At 41.5% G+C, this 19,887-nt stretch overlaps 1 protein-coding gene and 1 long non-coding RNA gene across 5 annotated transcripts; one reads left to right on the top strand and one right to left on the bottom strand.

Moving 5' to 3' along the window:
• Positions 1-87: 87 nt before the first annotated feature.
• Positions 88-5,136, bottom strand: LOC101827005 (major urinary protein 20). Of its 3 annotated transcripts, none has more exons than XM_040737680.1 (7): positions 4,952-5,136; positions 4,466-4,602; positions 3,616-3,689; positions 2,790-2,900; positions 2,317-2,418; positions 2,079-2,155; positions 88-326 (listed from the first exon to the last, which is right to left on the bottom strand). In XM_040737680.1, the coding sequence occupies exons 1-6, from the start codon at positions 5,057-5,059 to the stop codon at positions 2,118-2,120; spliced, it is 570 nt and encodes a 189-aa protein (XP_040593614.1). In that variant the 5' UTR covers positions 5,060-5,136; the 3' UTR covers positions 88-326; positions 2,079-2,117. The 3 variants fall into 3 exon arrangements, with proteins under 3 accessions (XP_040593614.1, XP_012979909.1, XP_040593618.1); XM_013124455.3 differs by lacking the exon at positions 88-326 and adding an exon at positions 583-844; XM_040737684.1 differs by lacking the exons at positions 88-326; positions 2,790-2,900 and adding an exon at positions 583-844.
• Positions 5,137-5,243: 107 nt separating this feature from the next.
• On the top strand, positions 5,244-16,055 carry LOC121136729. Of its 2 annotated transcripts, XR_005873821.1 has the most exons (4): positions 5,244-5,298; positions 12,266-12,353; positions 13,516-13,600; positions 15,819-16,055. It is a non-coding gene; the product is annotated as an uncharacterized LOC121136729 (long non-coding RNA). The 2 variants fall into 2 exon arrangements; XR_005873820.1 differs by lacking the exon at positions 5,244-5,298 and having other exon boundaries at positions 12,110-12,353.
• The last annotated feature ends 3,832 nt before the right edge of the window (positions 16,056-19,887 follow it).

Raw genomic sequence — 19,887 nt, 5'->3', positions numbered from 1 at the left:
AACCCTTTCTAAAATCCCATCCATACAAAAACCAAGAAAATTCTTAACATCCTGCATCTTAATGTTAGTTGACATTGTATAAAGCAGTTAAGATTGTTACCAGTGGAGTTTTATTCAGGCCAAAATCAGCAGACCACCAGTGAAAGAACACGTGACTGCCAGAGAAATCTCGGAATACCACTTAACCTTACTGGCAGGTAGAAGGTGCTGGTTCCTGGCGGCAGGAATCATGCCTTGCCGAGTGAAGTGGTGGGGAACTTAGTGAAAAGAGAGTCCATGTGTGCCTGGGGCCGGCATAGCCTCAGAGGCCTGTGTCTCTCCATGCCCTGTTGAAAAAGAGGCTCTATGGATGGAGGAAGTGTGCAGCATGTCTATTTTCCTATGGTCATTATAAGGTCACTGAAACAGGAGAACCTATGAACAGGCAGCACTCATTGGGTTTGAGATTATTGCAGAGGGGGTAAAACCTGAAACTCAGGTCCAGTTCTGGTACATGAGGAAGGATCTTGGCTACAGGACCCAGCAAGTCGGCTCATCCACTCGCTGTCATTCCCACATTTATTGGACAGAGAGGCATGCATGTAACTGCAAGGTTAATCATTTATTGAACAGGGAGAGGAAGACATTCATGCAGAGTTGCCATGGGTATGACAAAGAGACATTTAAAAGAAATCCTTTGATTCTGGATGAGTCATCCTAGATAATCAGGGAAGATTCTGGGGATGCAGGGTTTAAGCTTTCCTGGGGGACAGCGATGGGAATCAGATCACAGGACTTGTCACCGAACAGTGTGTGGACAGGAAGGGATGATGCTGGAGTCCAGGTTAGGAGTTCACACTCAACACTGAGGAAGCCAGGAAAAAAGAATTCAGACACTCATTAAGCACTTGCTAGAGCTGATTTCAGGACATAGAGCCATTCTGTCATACAGAGTAAAGTGTGAAGACAGACCTTCCCTGACCACCCAACTAATGTTACTGACCAGAATATAGAACAAAAGGCATAGAATAAATAACATTTTCCTTATTGATACCATATGGAAAATAACAGTAATGAAAGATCCTAGGCTTGTTCCCCCTATCTTTTGCATAAGAAACTCTGTTGTGGGATATTTGTACATTGTGGGAAGATGTGTCACTGTGATTGTTTTTTAGAAAGAGATGAATGGACAATAAATAGGCAGGACAATTAGGTGGGACTTAAAGGCAATGAGAGAGAGAGGGAGAAAGAGAGAGAGAGAGAGAGAGAGAGAGAGAGAGAGAGAGAGAGAGAGAGAGAGAGAGAGAGAGAGAGAGAGAGAGAGAGAGAGAGAGAGAACGAACTCAGGGAAGAGGAAGGGGCAGGGTTGTCAGCCAGAGGAACTGGAGAGGAAACAGGAGGTGCAAGATGGACGAGAGGTAACCCCATGTGAATGTAGATTAATGTAAATGGGTTAATTTATGTTATAAGAGCTAAGTAGCATCAAGCCTAATCTACAGGCCAAACTGTCATAATTAATATCAAGTCTGTGTCATTATTTGGGAGCTGGCTGGTGAAACAGAGAAGTTACAAAGTTATGAAGAAATTGCAGTAAATTGAGGCTTAATGATAAAAGCATCTTTAAAGGTTTTCACATATCATCAGAATGAAGTCTTCGAATGAATGGGAAAGAGGATAGATGAAGGAACTCATGGTACTCTCCAGGCTGGAGGAGAAATGCAGATTGTGATGCTGATGCTCCATTCCCATGTAAGGAGTAAGGATGTACAGACCTCACAGGAAGATGTTATTATCAGGAGTGGGAGTGAGGTGGATCCAGTCACTGGTGAACATCTATACTCACATTCTTAATGACTTTTGATGCTTTGCTGATCACTTTTCACACGAAAGTACAACATCTATGTCTTTCCAAATCCTTGTTTCCTTACTTAAACACTTGGGTCACTTACTGAAAAGCTCATCATAAGACTAAATCACAAACCCATAAATTTGGAAACCAAATTTCAATCTCTCCTCAAAGGTTCCTTATCAATTATTTATTTTTATTGTAATTTTAGGGCACAATACAATGCTTTTGAGAGGGTCTCATTTGTGCTCACCTACTCTTCATTCTCACTGGAGATTACCCATCTGGAGGCTCAGGCCACTATTTCAACTTGGGTCTTGAGACAGTGATCTGCAAGGTATGAATAAGAACACATTCAGGTGCCAGGTCCAATTTATTTCCACAAGAGATACCACATGCTTCTCTAGGGGCAACATGTGTCTGGTTGATACTTGGTATGTTCTTTCCATGATATAAAATCAGGCAATAAAAATGTGTGAGTCCTGACTTACCAGCCTCTGTTAGGTCTATTATATTTTCCTTAACAATTCCATGCTTCTGGCATAGATCCCCAAACTTTTTCTTGATGTTTGAACTCAACTTTGGTTTCCGGCCTGTGAAAAATAATGGTGACTGTAGTGATTGCATCTTGTGTATTGACCACATTCACAGAGCTGAATAATGAATGGGACAGGGCCCCTCCAGAAGGATGAGAAAATGATTGACAACATGATTATCAGGCATGGACATGACCTGTCATGAACTTGGCCTCCATAGGATATCTTACTGGCATAGTGAGGGATTTAAGAGCCCTCCCACCCTCACCACTGTGCCTGAGGGATGACAGAGGTGACCATTTGTCTGAAGTAGATAAGAAAAAAAGAGGCAGTTCAGGGCCAGGCTTGGTAGCCCATGTTAGAGCTAGGGTTTCTTTCTTCTCTTTTTCTCCCATCCCATGACCAGTGTCTGTGTGAAAATACTCTACCGCAGAGCTTCATCAACTGGAATGTTTCCCCATTCTTGATATTTCTGAGATGAGTTATAATATAATCATTATAGTCTGTATCAAGTATAGTAAATCTATTATATCCATCATCTGTGGAAGAAATGGAACACAACTCAGAACTTCTTTGGTCCACAGGAAATAATTGAAACCCTTTACCTATTCTATATCACAGGCAAAAATTAAAATGCATATTCTAATAGAGATTGGTGAAAAAAGTCTGGTGCTTTCTATCTTTGGATATCATGAAGTAACTTCTAGGAGAAGGGATGCTGATGGTTTGACCTCTAGTGAACAATTAGTCACAGCAGCACCTCTCCTCTTATCCTCTCTACTTCAATCAGCAGCTTCCATTGATCTTTATCTGTCTTTCATAAGCTCACTGTATCAAACACCTGCTGCTGCATCCTGAGTGATGTGCACTGGTGGCATCCACTGGGACTGAATCAGACAGATGGCAAGAGATGAGTACCCATCTTACCTTACTTGTCCCACCTGCCCAAGACCGGGATGGTAGTTATTAGATGGTTCCTGTTGCATTAGCTAAATAAACAATGATCAGGAAGCAACTGAGAGTCTGAAGAGGGTTGGGGTTTGGTTCAAAAGGAGAGAGTTTGACTAGTATTACAAGGCCTTGAGTTCAATCCCCAGCATTGCATGCACATGTGATCACACACACCCACACACACCCACCCACCCACACACACACACACACACACACACACACACACACACACACACACACGATAAAGATATTAGGGTTTACAAGTTCTTTATGGATAGATATGTAGACTTTTTATATACTTACATTTGGCATCATATACACCACCCTTTTCTGTTTTGTCACATACTAAATACAGCTCTGTGCACTCTTCATTGGCACTGTGAAATAGAATCAGCTGGTGCTTAAGGTTACTGCTCTATGGCTGGCCCCCTTAGCCTCTGTTCTACCTAAATCTCTCATTATTAATTCCACTTAACTTTTGAATGTTTTTGTAAAATGTGCAATGTCTTTCATTTGTGTTATTTCCCTTATACTTGATACTTTACTAATCACATATTTGCTTATCATTTAGAAAAAGAATGACAATCACTTCAAATCACTGTTAAAACTGTCACTACTTCCCAGTCTCACTCACTTGTGCAGATTATCACCCAGATGTCCACCATCTATATTAAACTAGTGCTTTCAAACATTGCCCATTGTGTCCCTCCAATCCACAGAGGAGAATTAATCCCCTCTTTAATGTAGTTGAATGGGTGGAATTGCCTGGCTAACAACTAGTCAGAAATATTTCACTCATGATAATCTACATTTAAGCAGTGCTATACATCTCATTCATTATGGTTTCAGAAATGCCTCTGACCTTCGCTTATTAAATCACCAGTAAATTTGTTCCTGTCACCAGGAATTTTGAAAATGACCCAGTTTTGACATCTTGTTTTGTATCTGTGTTTGTGTGTGTGTGTCTGTATCTGTGTTTGTGTGTGTACATGTACATGCAATGAGGGGCATATGTTTCTTCGTGTATATATGTGTTTGTGTGTGTGTGTGTGTGTATGCGCGCACGTGTACACTCGCGCTTGTGTGTGTGTGAAGACCTGAGATCATGACAGGCTTCCATTTCTTCTTTCTCAGATAAGAACACTTCACTTACATGGTATGGAATTTAACAGCTAAGGACGAGTTCTTGAAGAGACGAATGTACTCCATAAACATTCTCATGCTTCCATATTCCTCTATCATTTCTCTTTTGTCAGAGGCCAAAAGAATGGAATGCCATTTTCCCACAATCTGTAATAGATAAGTGAATGGTTAAGAGAGGAGGGGCAGGCACACTTCATGGACATGTTTCCACTTGAACTCTGACCCGTGGGGCCTGGGCATTAGCATACACAGGATTAGATCTCACTCACTTCAGTTGGCAAAATACATAAGATCCTATCTGTCTCTCAGTGCGATTGAGGGACCCCAGGCATTATTAGATAAAGATAGCATACGGGTGGTCTTGTTTTACAGTCTGAAGCCTCTCATTTGTCTCACAGAGTGAGGAGCCACAACCCTCCCCTCAAAGGCCCCACTTGGCTTCAGAGTTCCCAGGAGCATCCTCTGGGTCAGACGTCCCCAAGCCCCACAATTCTACCTTTTCTGGATTAAAGTTCTTTCCAGTGAGACTAGTTTTTTCTTCTGCATGGACACAGACTAGGGTCAGCTCCAAGCCCAGCACAAGCAGAAGCAGCAGCAGCTTCATTTTAGATGGAATAGAATCGTCTTTCTGTCAGGACTGAGTCTTTCCTGATGGTGGCTGCACTCCACTCTCCAGCTGCTTTGTACTTATACAGTTTCTGAGTTCAGTTTTTTTTTTAATCTGTGGATCTCCTCCTCCTTCCCTCACTCTCTGTGAGATGTTTCCTCAGTTATTGATGTGAGGCCAAGAACTGCTCCTGCGCTCTTCAAATGTGGCAGTCTCGTCTCCCATGGATTGATTTGGTAACCTTACATTTCTCAAAACATAATCTCAAAAAATTGTGTATGTCTTAGAGAGCTGCCGTTTGTTACCTGCCAGATTTAACTTTGGATCTGACTTGGAATCAGTATTCCTATACTGACACAATAAGCAGTTCTCTGGAAATAGCAAAGATGCCAGGCATGCATTTCTCAGGGCTTGAAAACAGATAAGATGTGACAAAGTGGGTGCTTTATGTCTCAGAGAGGACATGACTTTTACAACAAATATCTGGGCAAACCTTAAGAGTCAGGAAGTGTTAATGGAGTCAGGGGCTATGATTTCTAAAAGGGGAGATGGGTTTTAGTACATAAACTACATTTATGTGGCTAGGTAAACTAGAAGTTTGTAATTGGTAAATGTAGACCAAGTGAAGAAAATGTGGCAGTGCTGTGCACTGTATGGGGATGTTTTTCTGCTTCCTTCTGTGGGGGCTGGGAACACAGTTTCATGATAACCATGGCGAATAGCATAATATATGGGAGGAAAATGAACACTGGATCCACATTAGCATTTTTGACAAATGTTACCACAATCTCCCAGCAATAGATAAAATGGAAAGGCTACTTGAAATCTCAATGAAGCTGCTCTGGGCTAAGCAGCAGAGCACTCATACCGCTGATGCCCTGGTGAAGGGGAATTCCTGTTTCTGTGGGAGACCCCAGGTTCAGTTCCCAACACTCACATGGCAACTGACTGTAACTTCAATTAAAGGGGATCACACACCTCCTTTTGACCCCTGAGGCATTCTGCCCACATGTAGTACATATAAACTCATGTAGGCACACACACACACACACACAAATAATAAATCTTTTTAAAATTTTAAAGACGATCAAGGGAGGATTTCCTGAGGCTAAGCTGACAGACCCCCAAAGCTTCTCAACCTTTGTTCAGAGAACACTGACACCAGAACTCAAAGTGCTAAGTTAATAGTCAAGTTGCATCAGCAGTTTTTAAACTTAGAGACAACTGGACTTCAACAAACAAGGCATAATCTCATCATTAAAGAAAAACAATATTTTCCAAAGTCCTACTTGCTGACAGAGTTCCAAGCATAAATTATGCCAAGAGTCTGCTTACAAAGACATAGTTTAATGGGAACATATTTTTATCAGTACAAATTTCATTTACCCTGTTACTTGAAACATAAAATTGTGTTTGTTTTCAGGATATAAAGAACTTAACAAAGAAGCAGGTACTTAGGTTTTATCTTATTTCAACATTGTATAATATGGTATGTATTATTTTGTTCATTTTACCATAGTGTGAATTAAAACTGAGAAAGATTAAGATATGGTGATATATTTTTATGATCTAATAAAGCTTTCCTGGATCATAATGTAATGCTAGTCACAGTCAAAGAGGCCAGGCAGTGGTGTTACACATCTTTAGTCCCAGCAACATACCAATTAGCCATAGAAGCTGTGCAGTGGTGGTGTATTCCTTTAATCTCAGCACTAGAGAGGCAAATAAGACAGGAGAAGGGTCTCAGAGCATGCATTTAGTTTCCAGCAACATTGAGGACTGCAACCCCTCCAGCCATGGTAGAGAGAAGGGCTTTCTGTCGGCTTGCCATCTCTGCTTCACCGATGTTCAGCTTGAACCCCAATATCTGTCTCTAGGCTTATACTCATCCTGTTACATTAAGTAACTATATGGGGTCACCCAGCCAGTCAATGGGAGAATTCAGTTTTAAATCCAATAATAACCCAGGAGGCTCTGCTGTTATTAACTCCCCTACACCAGTTAAAATGTTTTTAACATGAGGGGAGGATGTTTAAATACAGAAAGAGGAATAAACAGTGCTATATACCTCTAGAGGTGTCTGCCTGGCAGGCACACTGAAGAAATTGGCATGGATTTCTTTCAACTATGTAAACTATAGGTGTAGCTCAGGATGGAGTGAGTAAGGGGTGACTACAGCTCTCTCCTTGTCTACAAGTATTTAATGGATGAGCTGGTAAATGATTGATTTGGGGATTAGTGCTTTTTTTCTGTCGTTTCCATTTTTGTTGTTTTTGGTGTGGCATATGAGTTACTCTGTATATCAGATATGTATATTGCAATTCACAACAACAGCAAATGACAGTTATGAAGTAGCAACAACATAATTTTTTTGGTTGGAGGTCACTATAACTTGAGGAATTTTATTAAGGGTTGCAGGATAAGGAAGTCTGAGAGTCATTGTGCTACGAGATCATGAAGGAAATTACTAGAACATACTAGAGAGAGAGATCATGTTAGCTTACTCCCAAGATGGATGGAATGAGAGACATTTAGAGAGAAACTACATGGTGTTTACCAAGTGTGAAAGATTAGGATCAATTTGTAATTTTCTCTCTCTTTACATAGAAAAATGTAGAGTTATTGTGATAAACACTATGACCAAAGCAGTTAGTGGAGGAATGATTGTCGTCCATCATAAAGGGAAGTCAGGGCAGGAAGTCAATTAGAGAATCTGGAGTCAGGATCTAAAGCAGAGGCCATAGAGGAGCATTGCTTCCTGGTTTGTTCCCTGTAGACTGTGAGCCTGACTTCTATGACTCAGGACCACCTGCTCAGGTGGCACTTCCATAGTGAGTTGGCCCTTCCTGAATAATTTTCAAGAAAGAGACCCAGAGGGTTGTCTACAGGCCAATTTTTTTTGTTTTTATGAGACAGGGTTTCTCTGTATTGTTTTCGAGGCTGTCGGTCCAGCCCAGCCTTGAACTCACAGAGATCCGCCTGCCTCTGCCTCCCGAGTGCTTCTACAGGCCAATTTTATAGAGGCATTTTCTGACTTGAGGATTCTTTTTTCCAAAGTATCAAGTTGAAACTAAAAAAAATTAGCCAGGACTGTTATTAATGAAGGTAAATCAAACAACAAACAAATAAATTCTGCAGGAGAAACAGAACAAAAATAAGCTGTTCTGCCAGTACTCTGAGAGCTGATGTTGGTATCCCTGTGTACAGGAGGGTGTAGGGTGATGTGTACACTGTAGACTTACATGAACGGATGCTGGATTAATGAGAGTTGGGGCTAGAAAGCACATACAGACCAAAGGTTTGATCCTTTGTGATCTAGGCCAGACTTGCTTGTATCTTTCTTGTCCTCTTCTTTCCTCAGTATTCATACTTTTCTATATGTCTTTTCATGAATAGCTTTATGAATTATGTTCAGGACCTTCCCACTTGGAATATCTGTATCATAATTCATAAAACTATTCATGATAAGATTATATATGTATATATAGTTACATATATATGTTTACATCTGTCATTTTATAGATTAAAAATGAATTGTGTTGGCCATTCATCTGGTTCAACATGATTGGTTGTGATGTTACTATTGACAAAAATTCTTTTTTTACACGAAGCATAATCAATGGTTTTAAGTTATAGAATTTAAAAAATATTTTAGCCATGAATGTGAAAAATGTAAAGTTGGCAATATGCTTAAGAGCCTGTCAAGACCTTAGTGCCTAATAGTGTAAGAAAAGACTCTCCCAGAGGACAGAGCAAAGTGAAGTTTCTAGCACCCACATCAGGCAGCTCACAACCACCTGTGACCCCAGCTACAGGAAATCTGACCCCTTGTCAGTCCTCTGCATGCAGCTGCACACACTCGGTGTGCCCCCCCCCCTCTCTCTCCCTTCCTCCCTCCCCCCTCTCTCTCTCTCACACACACACACACATCTTAAAATACTAAAAACACTAACAAAAGAAATATTAAAAATTGGGTTATTATGTGTGCCTATGTGGATGATATGGCAAGCCCAGGCTTTGTCCTTCATAATTCATTTTATAAACATAGCTTTATGTTTCAGAATTTTTTTAAACCAAAGGTCAGTTTTGACGTTGCCACTTTGATTTTATTTAGATGCAAAAGAAATTTAAATAGTTTTTGAATGACTACAGAGAATCGACCTACTTTAAATGGATTTTTAAAAAATTCTATCTTTGAATACACTGTTTACAAACCTAGTGTCAGGCATTTATTTATTATAAAACAACTAAGTAAGTTTTATTGCGCAGAGATGCACCAATTGCTGTTACATTCAGTGTCAAATAACTGTGGTGCTCAGCTTAATTGTGTGCAGTTAATTCATCTGATAAGCAATAAAATTGAAACTAGATATATAAAAACATGAACCGGGCTGCTCAAATGCTACTGGAAAGCCAGACAAGTACTGAAGAAGAGGCCCATTTGACTTAACATTCCGGGGATAACAGGGCAGACCCGGCAAACCCGCCACATTCTCTGTAATTACGAAATCTCTATTAGGCTCATCCCAGAAGAAAGACTAAGAATCTTAACGACTTTTCCCAGCAGCCATCATGACTCTGATGCTTTAGAAATTGGCAAAGGTTGTGTTTAAGAGACTGGGAGGCCAAGTGCATCAAGGCGCAAGGTTTCCCCCTACTGGCCAAGCCATGTCTCTGCATGCGTTTGTGCTTGGCGTATACATATTATGTACTTACGTTGATAATGTATAACTTGCAGCTGGAGAGATAGAGCTCAAAACTTGTATTCATTTCTGACATTTTTAGAAATAGAAAAATTGAGACTGGAGAGAAGGCTCAGTGGTTAAGACCACTTGATGCCCTCGAAGGGGGCCCGAGTTCAGTTTCCAGCATACATGTGGTAGCTCATATCTCTAATTCCAGTTCAGAAGATCAGACACCCTCATCTGATCTCCTCAGGCATCAGCCATGCATGAGGTGGAAGGCATCCATGCAACTAAAACACCTATACACATAAGGTAAATCTAAAAAAATTTATAAATAGACAAATTGGGAGTTGGAGACATGGGTCAGCAGTTAAGAGCACAGGCCGTTTTTCCAGAGGACCTGGATTTAATTCCCAGCACCCACATGGTGGCTCACAACCACCAGCAACTCCAGTTCCAGAGGATCAAACTGTAATCCACTTTTAAATATTAATCTCATCTCTCTTTAGAAAAGTTCCAAGCTTATAACTGAAAAACTTGGTTGCTATTCTTTTAATCTTTGAGTTACATTCTTTCCTTTTATTCATTGAATTCTGAGGATTGAACCCAGGGTGTCAAGGTTGCTAACTCAGTATTTACCACATAAAGCTATAACCCTATCTGTGAAATTATTTTAGATAGTCTGAATTCTTTATCCATAGGGCCCATTCTTGGTCCTTTTGTGTTAGACAATGTATTTTTGCATATATGACTTTACAAGATTTTTTTCTGTCCCAGTTTTTTTCCAAATGTTTTTCTGACTTCTTCCTCAGTACAAATCAAATGTAAATGCTTTAATGGTGTTATATTAGTTGGGGGTTCTCTACAGGAGGAAAACTTACAGAATATATATGTATATTCTGTATATAGTTTGTATATTCTGTATATATATTCTGTATTCTCTCTATATAACTTCCATATAATTAATAAATCCCACATATGTGGGATTTGTTAGAATGACTTACAGACCATGGTCCAGTTAGTTCAGCAAAAGGTTATCTACCAACAGAAAGTCCAAGAACCCAGTAATGGATTTCATGAGACTGATTGTCTCAGCCCACCTTTAGTATACACTGGAATCCTCAAGGAGTAGGCTGTAATGCCAGTGAAGGGATGAATTTGCCAGTGGGAGTGAGAACAAGAAGGCAGAGAGGAACTTCCTTCTTCCATGTGCATTATACAGGCTGCCAGCAGAAGGGGTGGCCCAGGTGAAAGCTGGATCCTCCCACCTTGAAAGGTCAGGATTACAAGGGCCTCTTTCAAGTGTTAAATGATTCAATTAAGAAAACATCCCTCACAGTTGTGTTGAGCTGGGGTTTTAGTTAATTTCAGATGTAGTCAGTTGACAACCAAGACTAGTCATCACAAATCCATCCCTTGTCAACTTGAGAAACCATCTATCTCCTTATGACATGTTTAATTTCCAAATGAAAGTAATAGCCAGGTCATAACTGGCTATTGTACAACTGCAAAAGGATTATGCATTTAACAGGGTCATAATTGTAGATAACATGATAGAACTATCCCTTGTATAACCACAAATCTGTTACAAATTTTAGAATACATGGTAATATCCCTTGAGGGGCATTCTTTTGGTATCTCAAAACGTATACATGATAACCACTAATATTCAATTAATTTTTGTTATATAACAAAGAAATCAAGGAAAGAAAACACAATTATCTGTACAAATTTTTTAACAAAATATGACAGAAGCACTCATGTCTATCATAATTCTTGTTATTGCAACTAGTCATGTGACCTTAGTTGGTATTTATAACTACCTTCCTATAATGCCCATTCTGTATTTCCTCCACTCTCAGCAAGCACCTCAGCAGGTCTTGGCTCTTTTCCTGGAGGAGTGGCCCATACCTTCATTTCTCAATAGTCTGTGCCCTTTGCCATCCTGCCTGGATTAGGATGTTGTAGTTTCCCATCAACTTCAATCACAGTACATGGTAGAACCAAGAGACTCCCTAAAGTATCTCCTGCACTCCAGACATAATCCTTCTTACCTCCATTGTGGAGAGGTAATCCCATTCCCCTTGGTAATCTGTTTCAATCACCCCTCCTAACACTGTTATTTGTTTTTTAGCCTGTTGGCCAAGGGCATGAGAAGCCCAAAGTGGTCAGGGGGATGTTAGAGCTTCTAGTTCAATGGAATGTTTCTTGTGGCTACTGGCAGGAGTGTTCCCCCCATTGAACAAAAACTAGGCCAGTAGAAATTAAGGTAATGGGACCAGGAAGCAAAACTTGCCTAGTGGGCCACTAGGGATGATAGTGAGTGGAACTCTTCCCTTTCCACCACTTGATTCCAGGATCTGGGTCTGTGGATCCTGGCTATGGAAGAAACAGTACCGTTGGATGCTGATTCAAAGCATAGATGCTTTCTGAAGAATCCTGTCTCAGCCCTCCAGGCAGCTGGCAACTAATTGGTGCTGTAACTGTGTCTTCAAAGATCATTACATCTTTCTGTCAGGTCAGCTGCTTCAGGATGGTTGGAAGCATCGGAAAGACCAGTGAATTCCATGGTTGTGGGTCAACTGTTGCACTTCTCTAGCTGTGAAGTAAGTTCCTTGCTTGGAAGCAGAACTGAGTGAAATACCATGACAGTGGACAAGGCATTCTGTAAGTCCACAGATGGTGGTTTTGGCAGAAGCATTATGTACAGGAAAGGCAAATCCATACCCAGAATGACTATCAACTCCAATAAGGACAAAGTGTTGTCCTGTCTACAGGTGAAGTAGTCCAATGTCGTCAACCTGCCACTAGGTCTTTGGCTGATCACCCAGGTTAATAGTGCCATGTGTGAGGTTCAGCATTGGTCTTGACTGCTGGCAGATCTGGCACTCGGCATTAGCTGTAACCAGGCCAGCCTTGGTTAGTGGAAGTCCATGGTTTTTTGTTGTTGTTGTTTGTTTGTTTTTGTTTTTTGTTTTTTATGAGACAGGGTTTCTCTGTATTGTTTTGGAGGCTGTCAGTCCAGCCCGGCCTTGAACTCACAGAGACCCGCCTGCCTCTGCCTCCCGAGTGCTGGAATTAAAGGCATGCACCACCACCAGGTGCGCCAGGGAACACCTGATGAGGCTATAGGTACATGTTTGGCAGCAGATAGCATTGTAACAGGAGAAGAAACCATGGGCATTTGGGCAACTTCTTGTAATTTGCTTGTGCTTTAAGGACACTCGTGAGCCTGATCTCATATATACCACTTCCACTTGATAATAGATTGCTTCTGTGCATGCCCTACTTTATGACTTGGTGAGTTTGATGACACCCAGTTCATGATGGGCAGTTCAGTTCTCATGTAATTTTGTGGCTTATTGTTAAATGTTCAGTTTCCACTAAGGCCCAATAGCAGGCCGAGAGCTGACTCTCAAAGGGAGAATACTTGTCTGGAGATGATGGTAGACTTTGCTCCCAAATCCCAAAGGTCTCTTCTGTAGTTTTCCTATAGGGGTCTGACGAGGTTCATAGCAGCATCCCTATCTGCCACTGACACCTCAAGTACCATATGGTCTGCTGGTTCATATGTTCCAAGTGGTAGAACAGCCTGAACAGCTGCCTGCACCTGTGGAAGAGCCTTCTCCTGTTTTAGGCCCTACAGAAAGATACAAGCATTTGAGTCAATTGGTATATGAGTTAGAGAAACACACCCAAGTGAGGAATGTGTTGGCTCCAGAATCCAAATAATTCCACTGAATGTTGTGCTTCTTTCTTGGTGTCTAGGGTCCGAGTACAGTAATTTTTCCTTCATCTTAGAAGAAATATCTCTGCATGGCCCACACACTGGACTCCTAAGAACTTCACTGAGGTAGAAGGTCCTTGAATTTCCATCTCCTGATATGCATATGTGTTACCAATGAGTTCAAAGTGGTTGCTACTTCCTGCTCACTTGGTCCAGTCAGCATAATTCCATCAATATAGTGCCGCAGTGTGATACTCTGTAAGGGACAGATGACCAAGAACCCTTCTAACTAAGTCATTGCACAGGACAGGAGAGTTAACATATCCCTGAAGCAAAACTGTAAAAGTATACTGCTGGCCTTGCCAAGTCAAAGTTAATTATTTCTGGTGGTCCTTATGGACAGACACTGAGAAAAGGGCATTTTCTAAATCAATACCCGCATACTATGTACCAGGAATTCTGTTGATTTACTCAGGTAAGGACACTACATGTGGTACAGCAGCTACGATTTGAGCTACTACCTGACTGAGTTTTTGATAGTCAATGTTGTTCTCCATTATCCATCTGCTTTTGCACTGACCACAAAAAAGAGTTAAAGGGAGATGTGGTTGGAACTAGCATCTCTGTATCTTTCAAGTCCTTGATGTTAGTACTAATTTCTTCAGTTATTCCAGGGATGTGATATTATTTTTGATTCACTATTTTCTCTGGCAGAGGCAACTCTAAGGGCTTCTATTTAGCCTTTTCAACCATAATAACCCTCACCTGTGGAATATTTGTTTAATTAGGCAAAGACATGATACATTTATTTGTGTTGCATTTGTTTAGTGATGTTAGAATGTATGTTTAAGTATATTCAGATGGGTTATAACTATCTCACCTTGCCTTCCTAAGGCACCTGATTGCGCTAATAAAGAGCTGAACAGCCAATAGCTAGGCAGAGACAGGATAGGCAGGGCTGGTAGGCAGACAGAATAATAGGAGGAGAAATCTAGGCTCAAAAAGAAAAGAAAAAGGAGATAGAGGGAGGGGCCAGAGGCCTGCTATTCATTCACCCAGCTACCCAGACACCCAGCCACCCAACCACAGCCACTCCTGCTGTGGAGAAAGAAGGAAAGGAAGACATATAGAATAAAGAAAGGTAAAAAGCCCAGAGGCCAAACTCTAAAGAAGAGAAACAGGTTAATTTAAGTTAGAAAATCTGGCTAGAAATAAGCTACACTAAGGCTGGGCATTTATAACTAACAAGTCTCTGTGTCTTTATTTGGGATCAGGGTGGAGTCCCTTACCCCCTAAAAAGAGAAAGTCGTCTACATGGTCCTCAGGTCAGGGAACCAATGTGAGAATTCTGTTGATTTTTAATTATATCTATCCTGGTTATACATTCAACTGGGGAAATAACCACAGGATGAGTTTGGGGACCTACTGTGAGTCAGATATCAGCTAAAACTCCACAAACTCCTACTTTAACTGGAGGGCCACATGTTTCTGGGGACCCCCAACAATCAGCATCAATTCAGAACCAGTATCCAACAGACTCCAGAAAGTCTGATAGTTCTTGACCTGCAGTGTACAGGAACCCTTGTAAAAGCCATAGGTCCCACTGGGAAAGAGCTGGAGAAAGGCTAACTAAAACTTTTAGGTGTCTTCTCAGGATCCTTCCTCAGGGGAGCCCAGCCACCCCTTCATTCAAGGGATGCTGGGTCTGCAAACTGGCTCAAGTCTTGAAATTGATTCACTGGCCCAGGTTGCCTTTTACCTTGATCCAACACAGCCTTTCTTTCAATTGTTTGAGAATTTTTTCTGTTTATACAGACCAAACAGAAATGTAGTCATCTTTTTTGAGCAAAAGGGTCAAGACCATGATGGTAAAACCCACAAAGACAGATCACCGGATAAGGGGGAACTCTTGAATCCCAGACTGATGCCTGAGAGGCCAACAGGGGACTGATCAAGAGTCCATGAATGTAGTCTCAGTGAGGCGGCCACAAAATCACTGGGGCCTTGGGTAGTAGATCAGTGTTTACCATGTCTTATGAATGATCTTTGGGAGTCCATTCCAAATAGAGGGATGCTCTCTCAGCCTGGACACATGGGGAAAGGCCTAGGTCCTGCCCTGGATGAAATGACAGACTTTAGAGATTCCCCCCAAGGAGGGCCTCACCCTCCCTGGGGAATGATGTGGGAATTGGGTGGGGGGTTGGGGGGCTGGTGAAGGGACAAGGGAGGAGGTGTGGGAGAGGGAGCTGGGATTGACATTTGAAACATTCATGTTTCTAATTTAAATAAAAACATTACAAAATAAAAAAGAAATATAGTTATCTTTTTATCTCTTTCATTCCAGGAAATATAATAATGATTGACTAGCAAGTCCATAAGAGTCAAGCCACCATAAAATTCACCTTGCTTGTGCTGATCATTACAGATTGGACCATTATGAACATTGCTTTGTCTATTGTGGTATTTGAAGGAAAATGACCCCCAAAAGGGAGTGGGACTATTAGGAGGTGTAGTCTTTTTTTTATTAATATTTTTTTTATTTTCCATTTTAAATTTAGATAAGAAACAAGGTTGCTTCACAAGTCAGTACGAGGTCCCTCTCCCTTTCCCTCCCCTCCTCCTGTGCTCTCCCTCCCATCCCCCCCCCATTATCCCCTCATTCCCCCAGGGAGGGTGAGGCCCTCCATGGGGGTGTCCATAGTCTGTCATTTCATATAGGGCAGGGCCTAGACCCTTCCCCAAGAGTTCAGGGTGAGAGTGCAAGGAGGTGTAGTCTTATTGAAACAGGTGTTGTCTTGTTGGAGGAAGTGTGTCAGTGTGGGGGTGGGCTTTGAGTTCCTTTTCTTAAGCTTCACTCAGTGTGACAGTCAGTTGACTTCCTGTTGCCTGCAAGTTGTAGAACTCTCAGCTTCAGCACCACATTTCCCTGCATGCTGCCATGCTCCCCTTCATGATGATAATGACCTGAACCTCTAAAATTGTAGGTGGTACAGCATCAATTAAATATTTTCTTCAAAAGAGTTGCTGTGGTCATTGTGTCACCTTACAGAAATAGTAATCCCCAAGTAAGGCATCTATGCTGCCTGTTGGGGCCCCATATACTTGGAAATCTATTCCACCCTGCCACAAGTTCAGGAGAGCCTCGATTTCTATTGTCTTTAAGATGTCAGATAATAGCTGCAAGATGTCTTGTTCTCGGTGGAGAATGGCTCCTATCTAAATACCAATCGACTTGGGCCAAGGCGAATTCTACACCCTGAAGATTAGTATACTGCTGAAGGCCTTAGTATGTGCAACAAAGGAATGTCTTTAGGGTTAAGGGAAATAATTGCTATCAACCCTTTATAGTTGATAAAAGATGTCTTCTGCTATTGCCCCCACCTTTGGATGGTTACTTAAGATGATGCACCAATAAACTGGGTGCTTTCAGTATCAACTGACTGCCCTCCTGTTATGATCAGATGTCTCTGTATTTTCTTTAAGCCACCGGATAGCTAGCCTTCCCTCATCCACACTCCCCCACTCAGGAATGCACCAAGGGCCATTCTGCTGGTTCCCTTACTTTATCCACCAACACTCTCTGCCCTCCGATGCTGGAACTTGAATTATCCTTGTAATGCATCCATTCTCATGAGGGCTTCAGTTTGGCTTTCTGCAACTTGTGGTCTCTGGCTGATGGAGAGAAGATTATATTCCTGGGTAAGCTTAGAAACCTTTTAACTTTTTATGTACATCTGGATCTGTCAATTTTACCACCCATTCGTTGTTATTCTTCATTGAAATTCTAGAAATTGGTTAATTTTTATCATGGAACACATTCTTGTCCATTGTCAATTTATCCAGAGATTTTATGAGCAATCAATCAGGCTTAAGGAGACACACACACACACACACACACACACACACACACACACACACACACACACAAAATTTATTAGAGTGACTTACAGGCTGTGGTTCAGCTAGTCCAACAATGGCTGTTTACCAATGCAAAGTCCCAGAATCCAATAGTAGTTCAGTCTACAATCCTGGATGTCTCAGCTGGTCTTCAGTATATGCTGGAATCTGGAAGAAGTAGACTCTAGTTCCAGTGAAGGAATGGACTTGCCTGAAAGAGCAAACTGGCAAAGAGAGAACAAGCTTCCTTCTCCCATGTCCTTTGTATAGACTGGCATCAGAATCCCTCATAGGCACACCCAACTGCTTGGGATTTAGTTATTTCCAGATATAGTCAATTAACAAGCAAGAATAGCCATCACAGTTGCATTTTCTACCTGTTTGCATGCTCTCTCAAACAGTCTATGCACTGTGATATCTTTATATATTTTCCCACATCTTTAACCCCCTATTTTCCAGCCACAGATCTCATTTGCATTCTATCACAATATAGCCCTCTAGTTAAATTCTTTCTCCACTAGACTCTTCCATTTCACCTTCAATTACTTCAAACTCATTGTAGAGAAAAGTAAAATCTCAAACCTCTAATAGGTTGCCTACCTTTCTGCCAACCTTCTTAGTTCATTACCCATATTCTTCCCATCTCCTATAGCTAAACCATTGTGCATTTATTGTGAATTCTCTACCATTTGTGTAGTATCTTTTTGTCTTGGACTTATTTCCACACTAAGTTCTTACTAGCTTCATCTAAATATAGCCCCATATAATGTAATGTGCGGTGGGACATGTGCTAAGACATGCCTATGGTGGTCAGAGGATGACTTAAGGAAGTTGATTCCCTCCTTCCACCATGTGGGAGCCCTTTACCTACCGAGCCACTTTGCCAGCCCCTGAAGCTTTTGTTTGTTTTTATGGCATGGAGCCCTCGTCTCCACTTGGTATCAGTGATGTTTGCTTATGCAGTGAACTTGGAGGTATTTGCTATTCTAATTTGTTGATGAGTTTAAGACTGATTTTTTAAAGTTCTTCTTTGTTTGGTAGAATTCATCAGCGAAACTGTTAGGCCCTGGGTTTGTTTTTTGTTCAAGGTTTTGGCTATTTAGTCTCCTTATTCAGCATTGGTCAGTTTCAGATTTTCTCTTTATTTTTGCTTCAATGCTGATGGGTTTTTGGTCTCTAGAATTTCTCTATTTCTTACATGTTGTCTAATTTGTGCCTCTTTTGTTCCTGTGGGACTAGTTGTAAGTAGTCCCTTTCTAATTTGGTTGGCTCTCATTTCTTAGCCTACTTATTGCTTTACAAGTTTCATGTTCCAGAATGTAAACTATTCATTTTGTTAACTTAAAATTTTCTGTTTTCTGGGCTTCGCTCTCCCTGGGGAGTGAAGTGGAGATTGGGTGGGGGGGGTTGGCAGGGTTGAAGGGGGCAGGGAACTTTATACTCATCTGCAGCCTTCTCTGACTGTGTGAGCCAAACCTTAAGCTGCTAGACCATCTGCTGCATGGCTCGCTCAGCCTAGCAAATGTCACTGGTCACTGGCTTCCCAGCACTGGGAATTTGTTGTGTCCCCCAATGGCAGCTGTTTGTATGCTGACTGCTCAAGTGCACAACCTCTGAAAGGAGCCACACTTCTGTACACCATAAACACTGGACCTACTTGAGAGATGATGGTTACTATGAAGCTTGTCTGGCTCCATGTTAGGAACTTTTCAGCTTTCTTAGGGCCTATGTGAATATACCTGGCCTTCTGGGCAACATATGAGGCATTTCATTCTTGTCAGAATTTTGTTGGGCTGTCAGCCTCCTCGTCCCCTGCCACCAAATGACAGAGACTTATTATGAAAGCTTAGCATTAGCTTAGGCTCATTCCCAACTAGCTCTTGTAACTTAAATTAACTAATTTATATGAATCTATATTCTGTCACATGGCTCTTTATCTTTCTTCCACTCTGTATACCGATTCTTCTGTGTGTAACTGGAAAATCCCTTATGCCTCAGATTCTTTCCAAATTCCTGTCTCTCCCCAGAAGGCCTGCCTGTGTCATCTGCCCAGCTATTGACCAGTCAGCTCCTTATTAACAATCGGAAGGTGCCTTAATAAGAGACACATCTTCTCAATGCACTAAAATATTATCCCACAACACTGAATGGAAAATGGGCTTGGCAGGTAGCTCCATATTTCAAGCAGGCCTTCTTATTATCTGCAGTTACTTTGTCAAGTAGGTGCTAACTCAGCCTCCTGACCCAGGGTTAATTTTATTTATTGCATATGCCAGCTCAGGGATCACAGTGTGGTTGAATATCCCCAACAATGGGTGTTTTGTCTCCATATGTCTGTGCACCATGGGTCTGCCAGGTTCTCATGGAAGCCAGAGAATGCCATTGGATCCCCTGGAACATGAGTTGTAGTTATAACCTGCTATGTGAGTTCTTGGAATCAATCCCAGGTCCTCAGGAAGAGAATCCTGTGCTCCTTAGCACTGAGCCACCTTTCCAGGCCCTACATCCTAAGCCTT

Source organism: Mesocricetus auratus, unplaced genomic scaffold, assembly GCF_017639785.1.
Source record: "Mesocricetus auratus isolate SY011 unplaced genomic scaffold, BCM_Maur_2.0 Super-Scaffold_6730, whole genome shotgun sequence".
NCBI classification, from domain to species: Eukaryota; Metazoa; Chordata; class Mammalia; order Rodentia; family Cricetidae; genus Mesocricetus; species Mesocricetus auratus.
The sequence above is the reverse complement of the archived record's forward strand: the minus strand, read 5'-3'. Positions and strand labels throughout refer to the sequence as shown.

Coding starts and splice junctions, on each gene's coding strand:
- LOC101827005 (XM_040737680.1), bottom strand. CDS start 5,059: ATGAAGCTGCTGCTGCTTCTGCTTGTGCTGGGCTTGGAGCTGACCCTA. Junction 3,690..4,465: donor GCTGTTAAATTCCATACCAT/GTAAGTGAAGTG, acceptor TCTATTTCACAG/TGCCAATGAAGAGTGCACAG. Junction 2,419..2,789: donor CCAGTTGATGAAGCTCTGCG/GTAGAGTATTTT, acceptor TATTTTTCACAG/GCCGGAAACCAAAGTTGAGT.